Here is a 12361-nt window from a genome sequence, read left to right on the forward strand (position 1 = left end):
TCTAGACTTAAAGGTGTTTCAATAACCGGAGGATTTTTAGAGGAGATTTCTAATGTACAAGGAAGATAAAATGGGGAAGAGATTAGAGGTTGGTATAAGTAAACAGACTTCCTGCAGCAACAGAGATGCATGTACAAACAAGTTGTTTTTCTGTTCCAACACCCACACTAACAACCAGTGTGTTTCCTATGAAAGTGGGAGAGACAAAATGGAATGTGCTCATCTAGGAGTCAGGAGTATAACAACTCTACCTTTTCATAAGGGAGAAATTACTTTAAAAAGTTTTAAAAATAAAATTCTACCAATACTCTTACTTGTACAATTTACCACCTGTTCCTTTGCATGTTCTCAAGGGTCTTCAGTTTAAAGTTAAGATGAAGTCCTTTCAAATGCAAGAATTTACACACACACACATACATATATATATATGTAAAACATGGAGTGACATAGCCTAATTTGACTGTTAAAACCAGAAAATTTTGAAGTTATTCACTTATTTTTTCTTCCTTATCAGCCAAGATGTGAGGTAAGACTTCTGTGAGTCCTACAGTAGCTTGTGACACCTTTACTGCAATAAAGGTGACCGTGTTTTTCTTTGAGTTTTGCTGGTGGCAGGATCCAGTCTCTGATCTCTGTTTGGCAGATAACGATAAAAGCTGAGCTTGTTTCCAAATCTGTTTTAACGTATTCTCTTTGTAATGCAGGATTTTATACTTGATTTTTAAAAACTCACTTCAGGTCACCTTTAAATGCTGTTTTGATGATTTTAGAAAGCCAAAGTCTTTTACACTAGGCTTCTGTTAAAAATTTTATATAGAGATTCATGATTAATCTTAAAAGAATGATTACGTGTTACTGAGCTTCACAGATGTGTTTCATTTATGTGTAATTTATTTTTATTGAAGTATAAGTAAAACATTTATGTTATGCACTCAAGCTAAATCTTGTGTGAAGTTGACTATTTTAAAACAATTTTAATGAGCCCAAACTGTTTGCCTTCCATTTTTAAAGTCTTTGTATACCTGCATAACTGTATTTTGCTCTCTTACCAGAGTTTTGAAGGTACCATTGTGTGGGAGAGCCAGGATCTTCAGGGCTTGGTTTCAAGAAACCTTCATAAAGTGGTGGTGAATGATGGAGGAGGTGTTTTCAGAGTCATTACAGTGAGTTTCCTCACCTTCCTTTCCACCATATTTCTATTTTTCCTATATGTGTTGAGAATTTAGCATTTTACTTTCCTGTGTTTCTCTTGGTAAATCATTAATTCAGTTGAGCTTTTTCTTTTGTCTGAGAAGTTTTGCTTTGCCTTCTTGCAAAAAAATTACGCTCGTATGGCATTTTATTTTGGCATTTTATTTTGAGGGGAGTAAAGCTCTCATTGTTTTTGTGAGATTGTGAAGCAGTATCAGCATATCAGAGATGGCAAAATGTGGGTCAAAAATCCTGTGCTAAAATACCAACTGATGGGATAAAGTCTGGGCATTTGCTTTTTGGCAGTGTGTCTCTTTTCGTGTCAGATTGTTACTTGCCTAAACATCCTGTGTCATTGTAATTTAGCCAGAATAATTTTGCATTTTGCCGTCAACTTCGAAACTAGTTTCCTGAAAGTTTCAGTGGTACTGCTAGTTTTGGGTGAAATTTTAAAAAATGCCACAAAACTTTAGTTAAAAATCTTTGTCTTAGTCTTTCATGGCACACTGTGTGATTCTTGGGGTGGTCCTGTGCAGGACCAGGAGTTGTCACATCATTAATTGTTGTGGGTCCCTTCCAGCTCACGATGTTCTGTGATTCTGTGATTATGCAAGTGCCTGAACCAGCAGAGCTTTAAATTAATTTGATTCTTAGTTGCCAGAAAACTTCACACCATAAAATCAGAGGGAAAACAAATCAATAATGAGAGATGCATTAATCTGTTAATTTCAATTAATTTTTTCCTAACAGGCAGGGGAAGGGTCACTGCCACATGAACTCACAGAAGGTGTGGAGGGAATAGCAGGTGGTTTTATCTACACTATTCAAGGTAAATCCACAAAACTTAGGATGACATTTGATGTTATGGTAAAACAGGTAATTTAAATTACACTTCTGAGTATAATTTGTGCTGTCTCCATGAACTTAGTCACCCTAGGTTTTCTTTTAGTATAAATATTTTCTTCCTGAGTCTTTTATGCTTGAAGTCAATGTCCTGATGTGGTTCCTGTGATTGCCTTTTGTCAGCCACTCCAGTTGACTTACATCCCTTGGTCTTTTTATCTAGACTCTCTTCTTGTTGTTACCCAAAATCAAGTTAAAAAAATGTCATGCAATGAAATCTTTCCCTGATATTTTTCACTTTTTTTCCAGTTCTGCTGCAGTTAGTGGTACTGTATCACAGTGTTTAACAATATGGACAAACAGTTTCCATCCTTGTTGTTGCTCTTTTACACCTATTTCAGCAGAATGTTGAGAGATTTTATAGGAGCCCTTTCCAATTTCTAGGATTTTGGCCACATAGCACTGGAGTCAATGTGTTCTTATTGGTCCAACATAAGCATTGACTTTGAGAGTGTTATTGCTGTGCTTTTCTAGCTAGGCCGGGCTGATACAATTGGGCAGTCCTGTTCTCTTGTCATCTGTGTAGGAGCCTGAATTGAGGTGTGTGCTAAAGCCCTTCCATCTTGTTTGTCAAACTTTTCTTCAGTACCAAAAACTACCTCCTTATCTGCAATATATTTTTAGCTTTTACCTGCAGTTATGTGATGTGGTTCAGCAGGGATCATCTGTGCTACATCAAAGCAATGCCTATTTGATTATATTTAGCATAGCATTGTTTGTTTGTGTGTTTATTTTTTTATGCTAGATACATATACTTAGGAGGAACTGACAGTGGCCATTTTACTCTACAGTAAGAGAAATAGTGAAGTCCCAGACTGTTCTTTATATAAAGGAAAAGAAAGTTGAATTCTTTTATTACTGAAGAGGAAGAGAATACTTTTTTACTTTAAACTTTAAGTGTCAGGCCTTATACAAAAATATATTTCTTTGTTGTTCTGCAACTTAAACCATTTTGTAGAAATTTTAAAATTAATTGCAGGATTTTCATAACCCCATTAATTTGAATGCTTCTTCAGATTCATTTTGTCAATAGGTGCCCTGTATGATCCAAGAGAAATATGAAATAATATGTAGATATGCATCTTTGTTTAATAATGGGTGCTGTTTCTTTCAGAAGGTGATGCTCTTTTAAAAAGCCTCCATACTCGCCCAGAAAGGTTTGCAAGTCACATAAAAAACCTTGAGAAGGAAGATGCTTTATTGAAGGAAGAAAGCAGTGTGTATGATGACATTGTTTTTGTAGATGTGATTGACACTTACAGAAACGTTCCCTCCAAACTGCTGAACTTCTACCGATGGTAAGTAGAAAAGAAAGTATTTTCTTATTTTCTCTTAGGAATGGTCCTGTTTGTAGTGCAGGATGATCTAGCAGATTATGTTACTTGACAGGTTCCATGAAATACATGCCTAATGTGATTTACTTCATTAAGTTGCATTTCTCTCTCACAATTATGGGTGCATGTAGTGAGTAAAATGGCAGTGCCTATAGTTTTTCTGAATGCTGACCCTTGGTGCCTCAAATCAGCACAAGCTGGCAAGACAGGCTTCTGCTCCAAGAGTCCAGATGTAAAAATTTTAATTAAACTAAATTCTCTTTGTAATTTCTTTTCATTTGTATCTAGTTGAAAAGTAGCAGTTTTAGTATTTTAAAGGATGGCTTTTGGCCAGTGTTTCAGTTTGTGGCTGTTGCTGCAGTCCCGTAATCATCTTGAGGGGCCTTTGCTGGACTCTGTGCCCAGTATGGCTGTGTCCCTCTTGTACTGAGGAGTCTAAGATTGCACACTGTAGTCCAGATGTGGCCACACCAGTGCAGAGTGGAGGGAAAAGATTGGAAGCACGTGTACAGCAGGGACAGAAGGCTGATAGGAAGAATTTTCATAGTGAAATGCATTGTCTGTGGTTAATCCAATAAGTTTCTACTGTTTCAGTTAATTGATGCTGCTGTGGAGTAAGAAATACCGCTGGCAGTTGTACTTTAACCAAAATTCACTTTAGTTGCTTGCAAGATTATGCACTTACGTCACGAATTCTATGGCTATGAATGTAACTGAAAAACTGAACCATGCTTTCAGTTCTAAAGGGAGGTTTGCATGTCAAGACTTAGATCTTTGTGATAATTTCTTACAGATTAGCAATTTTTCAAGATTTAGTAATAAAAGGCTTTTAAAAATACCCTTCTTGTTATAAGAAGTTACCCTTACAAATGTCTGTAACCAACCCAGCTATGATCCCTAGACTCTTGAGCTTTTTTGGTTATTTTATGTGTGTCACATTCAACTATTTCAGACAGGTAAAGATAACATTGTTCACAATTGAAGGGTGCTTTTACAGAGAAAGAGTAAGTACAGAGTTGTTCCCACAGATGTTTTTTGCCACCTACAAACTTCTCATTGCCCTTGAGCTGACTGTCTTGTCCTGAAAGTAGACTACTGACGTGCAGCCAGTGGCTTTTAACAGCTGTGCTGCCATCAGCAGCAGGGATTCATATCCTTCTGAGGTCAATACTGCTTAGGATGGTTTCATTAGTAAATCCACCATCTGTCCTGGAGAACAAAACTTCAAATTTGTTTTCTTCCACTCATACACAAAGTCCATGTTCTAAGATCATCATAGGATACAGCTGCATCTCTTTTGAAGCAGTCAGCCTTGGTCGATAGAGAAAACATTTAAAAGTCAAGGGTAGCAAAGACATTCCTTCCCTTTTGCTGCCCCCCCACATCCCAAAAAACCCCTTGCAGAGCATGCTGTCTGTAGTTTGTGGTGTGCAGCTCAGCATCTCATCACTTTTCTTTTTGGCTACAGGACAGTGGAATCCACCAGTTTTGACTTGTTGCTGAAGACTGATGATGACTGTTACATTGATTTGGAAGCTGTTTTTAACAGGATAATGCAGAAAAAATTGGACAGGCCAAACATTTGGTGGGGAAAGTAAGTTGTTTTTTAAAATTACCTTTAAGAGATAGATACCATTTTTTTAGTGAACGGTTTAGTGATTTGAGTCTGTTTTCATGTGGGTTCCCCTCCTATGCCTAAGGAAGCCAGTTGTAAAAAGCAGGACTTCTGTATGTGTTAAACTTTGAATCTCAGAATCAGAAATCAGTCCTTTACAATAACTTTCCGGTGTTGCCTTTAACTTCCAGAGTAAATAAGAATTTTCCAGCAATACAGTGAAGTAAAAAGGAAAGTACATAGGACAGAACTATAAATATTATTTTTTGTGATGTCACTGTGATTTTTCTGGTGGGCTTGAGGAAGTGGGGTAAAAAGGAGAAACAAAATTTCTGTTATAGCCTGCACTTTATTGTGACATCTGTGAATTTCAGGCATTGCTACCCACTTCTGCTGTTTAAAATAGCAGATCTCATTCATAAATTTTTGACTGAAATTTCCCAGCCTGTATTACACTTGTGAATAACGAGGAGGATCAAAATAGCCCATATCTTCCCTTCCATCCACGGAGTGCTTTGCAGCTCTGGTATGACATCCAATATAGCAGGAGCTCTTTGCTACTATAGCATTCAATGTAGCATAATGGTACAATGTGCCTTCCTGTTGCCCTCTGCTCATTGAAGAAAAACTGGCCTTTGCTGCTTTGCTTCACAAATCCAGTGCTGCCTGTTGCTTACACATAAAGTCATTTAATAAGGTGTGTGGTCAAGTGTGGGAAATAGTTGGTTATCTTGTGATTATCTCAAAGTTCTGTAGGAGTGACATTTTTGAGTGTAAATTCTTTAATAGTCACAGTCTTCAGGTCAGGCAAGTGTGATGTGTAGGGAACAACACTGAAATAACTATGGAAGTATAAAATGATTATCAAAGCAGCTGCTTCTCAGTGTTGAACCCTCTGAACAGTTCTGTGATTCACTGTAGTGGAAGATACTGTGCTTAAAGTGAATTCAGGTATCAGATGAGACTTCCATTTACTTTGTGCTTTAACATGTCAGCTTCAGTTGAGAATGGGCAGAATCTGGTAACATACCTGCCACTCAGCTGTAATTCCTCCCTTTTGGGGCTGTTGTCTGAGGTGACAGTTCTTAGTAGCTCACTGAAGCTTTCAGCTGCTTGTGCTCGTGACTGGAAATCAGCAATGCTGAACCTCTTTGTAAACCAGGGGGAGACCCTGCTGCATTGACACAGTTATGACTCTTAGCTGTGACTGCATGAAGTATTTGTGAGGCCAGAGGAGTGCAATAGCAGCTTGTTCCCAAGGAAAGCAGGATGCTTTTCACTGCCTCACTCGGCAGTTTGACAGGGTCCTTAGCGCCGTGCAGTGTGGCAGCGAGCTCTGCCACGTGTGGGGAGACTGTGCAGACAGACACTGCTTCCTGCAGGCCTCTGGGTCTGAATAAAGCCTTCCTTAGAGAACACCACTGCCAGGAAGAGTTCTTCTGTAATTCAGTGATGGCAGCCTTTGAACATCTCCTTTGTTGAGCTTCATTTGGAAAACAGCTTAGAGAAGGTAGTACTGCTTCCTGATTTTTAAGCAGCCACTAGTTTTAACAGGAAAATGGGTTGCATAACATCTCTGTCTGCATGCCTGCTGGAGGCACTGCCTTTGTGTCATGTTGATTAACCAAAGGGGTTAATTAGCAGGAGACAGATGTGCCTGTTACAGAATAGGTAAGGATGTGTATGCTTACCTAGTTCAAAACCCAACAGCAAGGTGCAGATGCCGAGGATCTGACTGTTGCTTTTGTTTCTGTTTTGTAAACTTTCCCTTATTATCCAAGATTGAGACCAAACAACAATTACAATTTCAGCTTTGTGCCCTAGAGAAATAAGACTAGGAGCTATAATTAGGATCACCTACTCCTTTCTCTCAATCGTTTGTTATCAGTATTACTTCAGTTATCAGTGTTCACAGGTTCCACAGAGGACTCCCTATAAAACATCTCATGTCTAACATGGTCTTCAGTTTCAGACTAAATTGGGCAGTTGATCGAACTGGGAAATGGCAAGAACTGGAGTATCCAAGTCCTGCATATCCAGCCTTTGCTTGTGGGTCTGGCTATGTCATCTCCAAAGACATTGTGCAGTGGCTGGCAAGCAACTCTGAAAGATTAAAAACGTATCAGGTAATAAAGATTAGTTCAGTTTTTCTGTGTTAAAGTGGTCTGGGGAACAGCATGTACTGGGTGAGTCAGAAAGAACATTGCTCAAATGTTAGTGTTGGGTTCTCTTGGCTCATGCAGGCTTTTGCCATGTTTTTGGTTGCTGTGCTTAGTGCCTGTTCTAGGTCAAAGCACAGATGTATTGGACCGAGAACCTCTGGAGCTGTAATCTTGTTTTTTGTACTCTGTTTTTGTAAGAACAGTGTATTGTCATGGGAAAGGTGGGAGGATTATTTTAACACCTCTGCAGTAGTCTGGCGTAGGTTTTTGTAGTTACCATTCTTTACTGCTGGTAGATGATGCAACTTATTCCAGGCCACAGTCATGCTTTATGCTTTCTTGGTGCTCATATCTGTATTTTTTATTTTTATCTCAGGGTGAAGATGTCAGCATGGGCATCTGGATGGCAGCTGTAGGACCCAAGCGATATCAGGTAAGTCTGAAGGAATTGTCTGACCTTACAGAAAGAGATGTCTGCTGTTCCAAGTAGCATAAAACAGGAGAAATGTTTTTTTTTTTCTTTAAAAAGGAACTGAAATAACCATTGAATTAGAATTCAGAGGGAAAAAAAATCTTTTAAAGATGTATTTAAAAGAAAAACTACAAAACTGCCACAACCAGCTGCAGACTTCATCCCCCACCCCCAAGTTCTCTGAATAGGTCTAGCAGATCAGTTTGGGACCTTTGTGTGCAATGTTTGCTGCTAGAAACAATAAACACCTGATTCTTGGAAGGGAAGATTGTTGGAGACTATATACTTTCTAAGAAAAACTATTAAAATGTTTCTCTCTCTTAACAGGATGGTCTCTGGTTGTGTGAGAAGACATGTGAGAGTGGCATGCTGTCTTCCCCCCAGTACTCGCCCCAGGAGCTGGGAGAGCTCTGGAGATTAAAGGAACTGTGTGGAGATCCATGTAGATGTGAGGAAAGATGATGGACTTGCCTTGGAAAACAGGGTAGTGTATAATGATTGTGGAAAAGTGTACATTTGGATTCATTCCTGGAACAATAAGAAACATTAAGGTACCTTTTAATGCTGGGTTTCAACTAAAGTATAACAATATTTGCACATCCCTTTTGATAATTACAAGTGGACTGATACTATTCATTTTCTATAGTGTAGATGTTGATCAGACAAAAACCAAAATGTTCAAGATTAAAAAAAAATCCTTTTTATATGAAGTCAGAGACCTACTTGTAATTAATAAATGCACATAATAATGTCAGCTAGCCTGTCTTTTGTAAATTTAAGCACCACTGATTTGATTCAGTATAGGGCTGTTCCAGGATCCTGTGAGAGTTGTGCTCAGCACCAGGGCAGCTGGTAAGTCTTGCTGCAGCACGTTCTGTGCTGTCTGAAGGACTGCCCTCATCTGTGCAGGGACAGGGACAGCAATGGGGGCTAGGATTTGGGATTAGTTTGTTTATATCATTGTCATTTTAGATAAAAATAAAATCAAGGTTTGCTTATACCAAATCTTCAAGTACTGCAAACTTGGCCTGATTTAGGAGGGATTTCTGGGAGCTCACTCTGACTAGATATGAATCTGAGGTTACACAAGTGAAAGTAAAATAAGATTGAGGAACAGCACGCTAAAGATTGTAAAATAAATAGCAATGCCTTGCAGTGTGCTGAGAACTAATTTATGATGTGGTATGTTAACACTGTGGGGTAGAAGAAAAGTCTGGCACGATTTTGACCTTAATCATCTAAGCTAGATCCTTCTAAAATTACTATTGGGTTTTCTTCACTTTAAGGTCGTTGGATGTAGGTGAAAATAAAGAGTAAGTGGCCTCTCAGTGCAGCACTGATCTTGTCTTTTCAGCGAAGGGACCACAACTCAACCCTGTACTCTGTTCAGTAAAACAAATTCTCACCATGCTGGGGGAAGGCAGTAGAAAATCTTGTCAAAAGGGTGACCTTGAGTTTTATTTAATTGAAGCATTTAAGCACTATTTGGTATCTCTCCAGTAGGGCAAATGAGCAGATGTTTTCATGGAGGCTGATGATCAAGTTGAGGAGCTGAAAGTACATTGTACAGCCCTTTTGCTGCCACGTGTGTGAAACTCATGTTCACCTGTATGTCTGTTCAGGCACAGGCTCTCTGTGTGTCTCTTCTGCAGTTCTTGTGTCAGCTTTTCCTTCAGTCCAGCAAGAGTCCCCTCTTACCACCGTACTAACACACAGTCTCCACTTTCTATTGAGTAAAACTGCAAAGGCTTTAAGTCATTGTCTAGTTGAACTTCTTTTCCTTCCAACTAGAATAAGAAAGAAAAAAAAAAAACTAATCAGACTTAAACTGAAATCCTTTCATGTAAACCAAATAGCAGGCAGTTGCAGTCAGGGAGAGTCTGTCATATTACAGGAATGAAATTAGGTCCTAAATTACAGCATGAAGACAGCTCTCCTCAAGTGAAATGAATTTCTTTATATAGTATTTCAGAACATGCTATGGACCTTTAGCAGCATGAAATATTTTGTTGTTCAATATCCGTTTTTAACTCACTTTAGAACTTTTGTAGGACAGTTTCAGGTCTGAACCAGGAATTTTAAACAGGCGATACAGCAGTCCTTTGACCTTCTGAATAGTCATAGACTCTGTAGAGGGGAGAGAAAGAAAAGTTTTTAGAAAAATGCTGCTGCCACTGAGCTGTAGCAAAGTACCAGTGTTTCACTTTACTTGCTTATAGCAACAGTGAAAGGCTGTATTGCTGCTTCAGTTCTAACACTGCAATAATGTCTTTGGTACCTGAAACCATGTCTGCTACTGTCAAGTGGGAAATGGTTTAACCTGTGGTGGATAGGGCAGGATGTGCTACTACACATTAAGCGCTTTGATCCCATACACCAAATTAAAGTGTTAGGACTTCGTAATTTACCTTTTTTGAGTTTGCATTTCTACATGCTAAACCAAGTGACCTTTGGGACACACACCAGCCAGGTTCTGACTGCTTGCATCTGGCAACTGTTCCTTGCAGTTCTCATTACCAGGAATTGGCTTTCCTAGCACAAGTAAGGAAATGGCACGGTGGAACTAGTGACATTCTTAGGAATGGTATTGAGTTATTAGTCCCAAACACATTGTCAGCAGAGTTGTTTATACTATGAAGTCAGTTATAGGAAAGGGTATTTTTTGTAATGGATCTTGAATGAGTAGATGTAGTTTGTTCCAGAGGTGATACCTGTGTTTGCAATAGATAAACTCAGTATTTTGGTTGAACTTTCACTTCTTTTGAAGCTTTATCTAAAGGCACAGCAATAGCGAGTTATTCCTGTAATACCACACATTGTACTTAGACAAATATTTTTCTATCAAACATTTTTGTAAAAGCTGTATCTATCTGATTTTATGCAACTTGTGATAATAAATGTGATTTTTATTTTAGAATAAAGCTTGAATTCTTCTTTTCTCTCAGACTTCATTCTGACACATCTTTCCAAAACATCAGCTTAATTTAGAATGGTCTTATTTATTTTAGTATCACTACAGGCACTAAAACTTCAAAGGATGAATTTGATGGAGGTCAGAACTAGATTTCTAACTTCATGGATTAGATACTAGACCTCAATATCTACATTTACACACTATGTGGTTGCCTCTTAAGACTTCATGTTCTGGTTACTTGGTTAAACACATCCACCGGATTTCATCCCTGTTCATTGGCCTTTAATTGCCTCAGACATATTAAACATGAAACCAGCAGCAGAGCATCAACTTTACAACAAAGCATCAACTTTCCATCTTTGAGCTGGACTGAAAGTAAATATGAAGGCTAGAAGAATTATGACTTTTCAAACAATTTCTGCCTTTGTCATTTCTTTATATGACAGAGGAAAAGCTTTCAGGAGCTGACAAAGCCAGAGGCAGCTGCCATTCTTTAATACAGTTGTTTGAAAAGGAGCAGTGAAACAACTGCTTGAACATAAGCCAAGACTTCTTACCTGGCAGTTTTTTCTCCACTGGCTTCTGTTCAGGTTTCTCAGGACACTTAATTGTCAAAGCTTAAGGAAGAAGGGTGAGGCATTAGTGAAAGAACAATAAGCCCTGTTCTGGCAGAAGCGTACTCTTTCTAGTCTCTTTTTATTACAAATTGTTCCCCTTCGCTCAGCCTGATCTCTCAAAAATTAGGAGGCAGCCTGCATCTCAGCAGTTAAGATAGCATTTAGTCATTATTTGAAAACGTAATTAATGAAAATAACCAAGTTTTTATTCATCTTTGGTCAATTATTGTAGAAATGACTCCCTAATGCTTAAAGATTAAAAATTTTTTTGGTCAAAATGAGTATTTACTTTAAAATGCTTAATTTCTATTTCATTTTAAAAAAATAACCCACAGTAGAATGGAAATTGCTTATTCAGTTTAAAACAGGCTTTTGGTCCTCTCAAAAGCACCATACAAAGACTTTCAAAGGACATCATTAGCCTAATTATTTTACGGGGATTAAAAGACTTATCCCTAAACAAAGGTTTATGTTATGTCTAGCCAATAAGATTCCTTGTTCTATTTAGTCTTCCACCTAAATGCATTAGAATTCAATGCCTTAAAATACTATTTTGCCCATGGAGTAAAAAGTTTCAGTTCTTCTATCAGCTGGGGAACACAGCTACATGAATTTGCAAGTCGAGGATGTAACCTAGATTAAATATGTAGACAGCCCCAAATACCAAAGCTACTCATATTTTTCTTGTCTGTCCTAAAGTTAAGAAGTTATAAAAAAGGTATTATCAGGAAACAGAGCAGCTGTTGAGATTAAAACCTGAGATATCTTCTGTAAAGAAACCATTCACACTGCCAGAATGGAGTATCAATAACCTTTGTTCTCCATTAAATCTCAATTGAGAAAATCATTTGGCTTGGGTTGAGGGGGGAAATGAGAGAGTGCGCAGAATCAGCTTTCCAGTCAAACTCACTGAGACAGTTCAGAAAATCAGAATTACAGGCTGGAACTTTTTGTTCTCCATATACACCTAGGAGACACTCAGCTCATAAAATATTCTAAATGCAGAAGGAACAATTTTGACCATTTCTGGCCTCTTACTCAGGAGCTGATTTTTCAGAGTCAAAGGCTGTTGTCCCTTCAGTTCTCCTTCTTCAGGTGCTCCATATTCTGTTGGAAGAAAAGCACATGTAGAACCCTTCAAAGAGTAAACCTC

General features: G+C 38.3%; 2 protein-coding genes across 6 annotated transcripts in view; one reads left to right on the forward strand and one right to left on the reverse strand.

Annotated features, from left to right (window-relative positions):
- The window catches only part of B3GALNT2 (beta-1,3-N-acetylgalactosaminyltransferase 2), a 28030-nt gene extending 19348 nt beyond the window's left edge, over positions 1–8682 (forward strand). For 3 of the 4 annotated variants that reach the window (XM_038132445.1, XM_038132443.1, XM_038132444.1), the window contains exons 6-12: positions 1053–1163; positions 1942–2020; positions 3209–3392; positions 4897–5022; positions 7010–7169; positions 7582–7638; positions 8005–8682. In XM_038132445.1, the coding sequence (XP_037988373.1) occupies positions 1053–1163; positions 1942–2020; positions 3209–3392; positions 4897–5022; positions 7010–7169; positions 7582–7638; positions 8005–8139 (852 nt within the window). In that variant the 3' untranslated portion in view covers positions 8140–8682. The remainder of the gene's footprint in view (positions 1–1052; positions 1164–1941; positions 2021–3208; positions 3393–4896; positions 5023–7009; positions 7170–7581; positions 7639–8004) is intronic. The other variant, XM_038132442.1, reaches the window with a different exon arrangement.
- Positions 7727–12361, reverse strand: part of TBCE (tubulin folding cofactor E) — a 50772-nt gene continuing 46137 nt past the window's right edge. For both annotated transcript variants that reach the window (XM_038132440.1, XM_038132441.1), the window contains exons 14-17: positions 12247–12315; positions 11149–11208; positions 9713–9804; positions 7727–9464 (exon numbers count right to left, since the gene is read on the reverse strand). In XM_038132440.1, coding sequence (XP_037988368.1) covers positions 9372–9464; positions 9713–9804; positions 11149–11208; positions 12247–12315 — 314 coding nt within the window. In that variant the 3' untranslated portion in view covers positions 7727–9371. The remainder of the gene's footprint in view (positions 9465–9712; positions 9805–11148; positions 11209–12246; positions 12316–12361) is intronic.

This window comes from Motacilla alba, chromosome 3 (genome assembly GCF_015832195.1).
Source record: "Motacilla alba alba isolate MOTALB_02 chromosome 3, Motacilla_alba_V1.0_pri, whole genome shotgun sequence".
Lineage (NCBI taxonomy): Eukaryota > Metazoa > Chordata > Aves > Passeriformes > Motacillidae > Motacilla > Motacilla alba.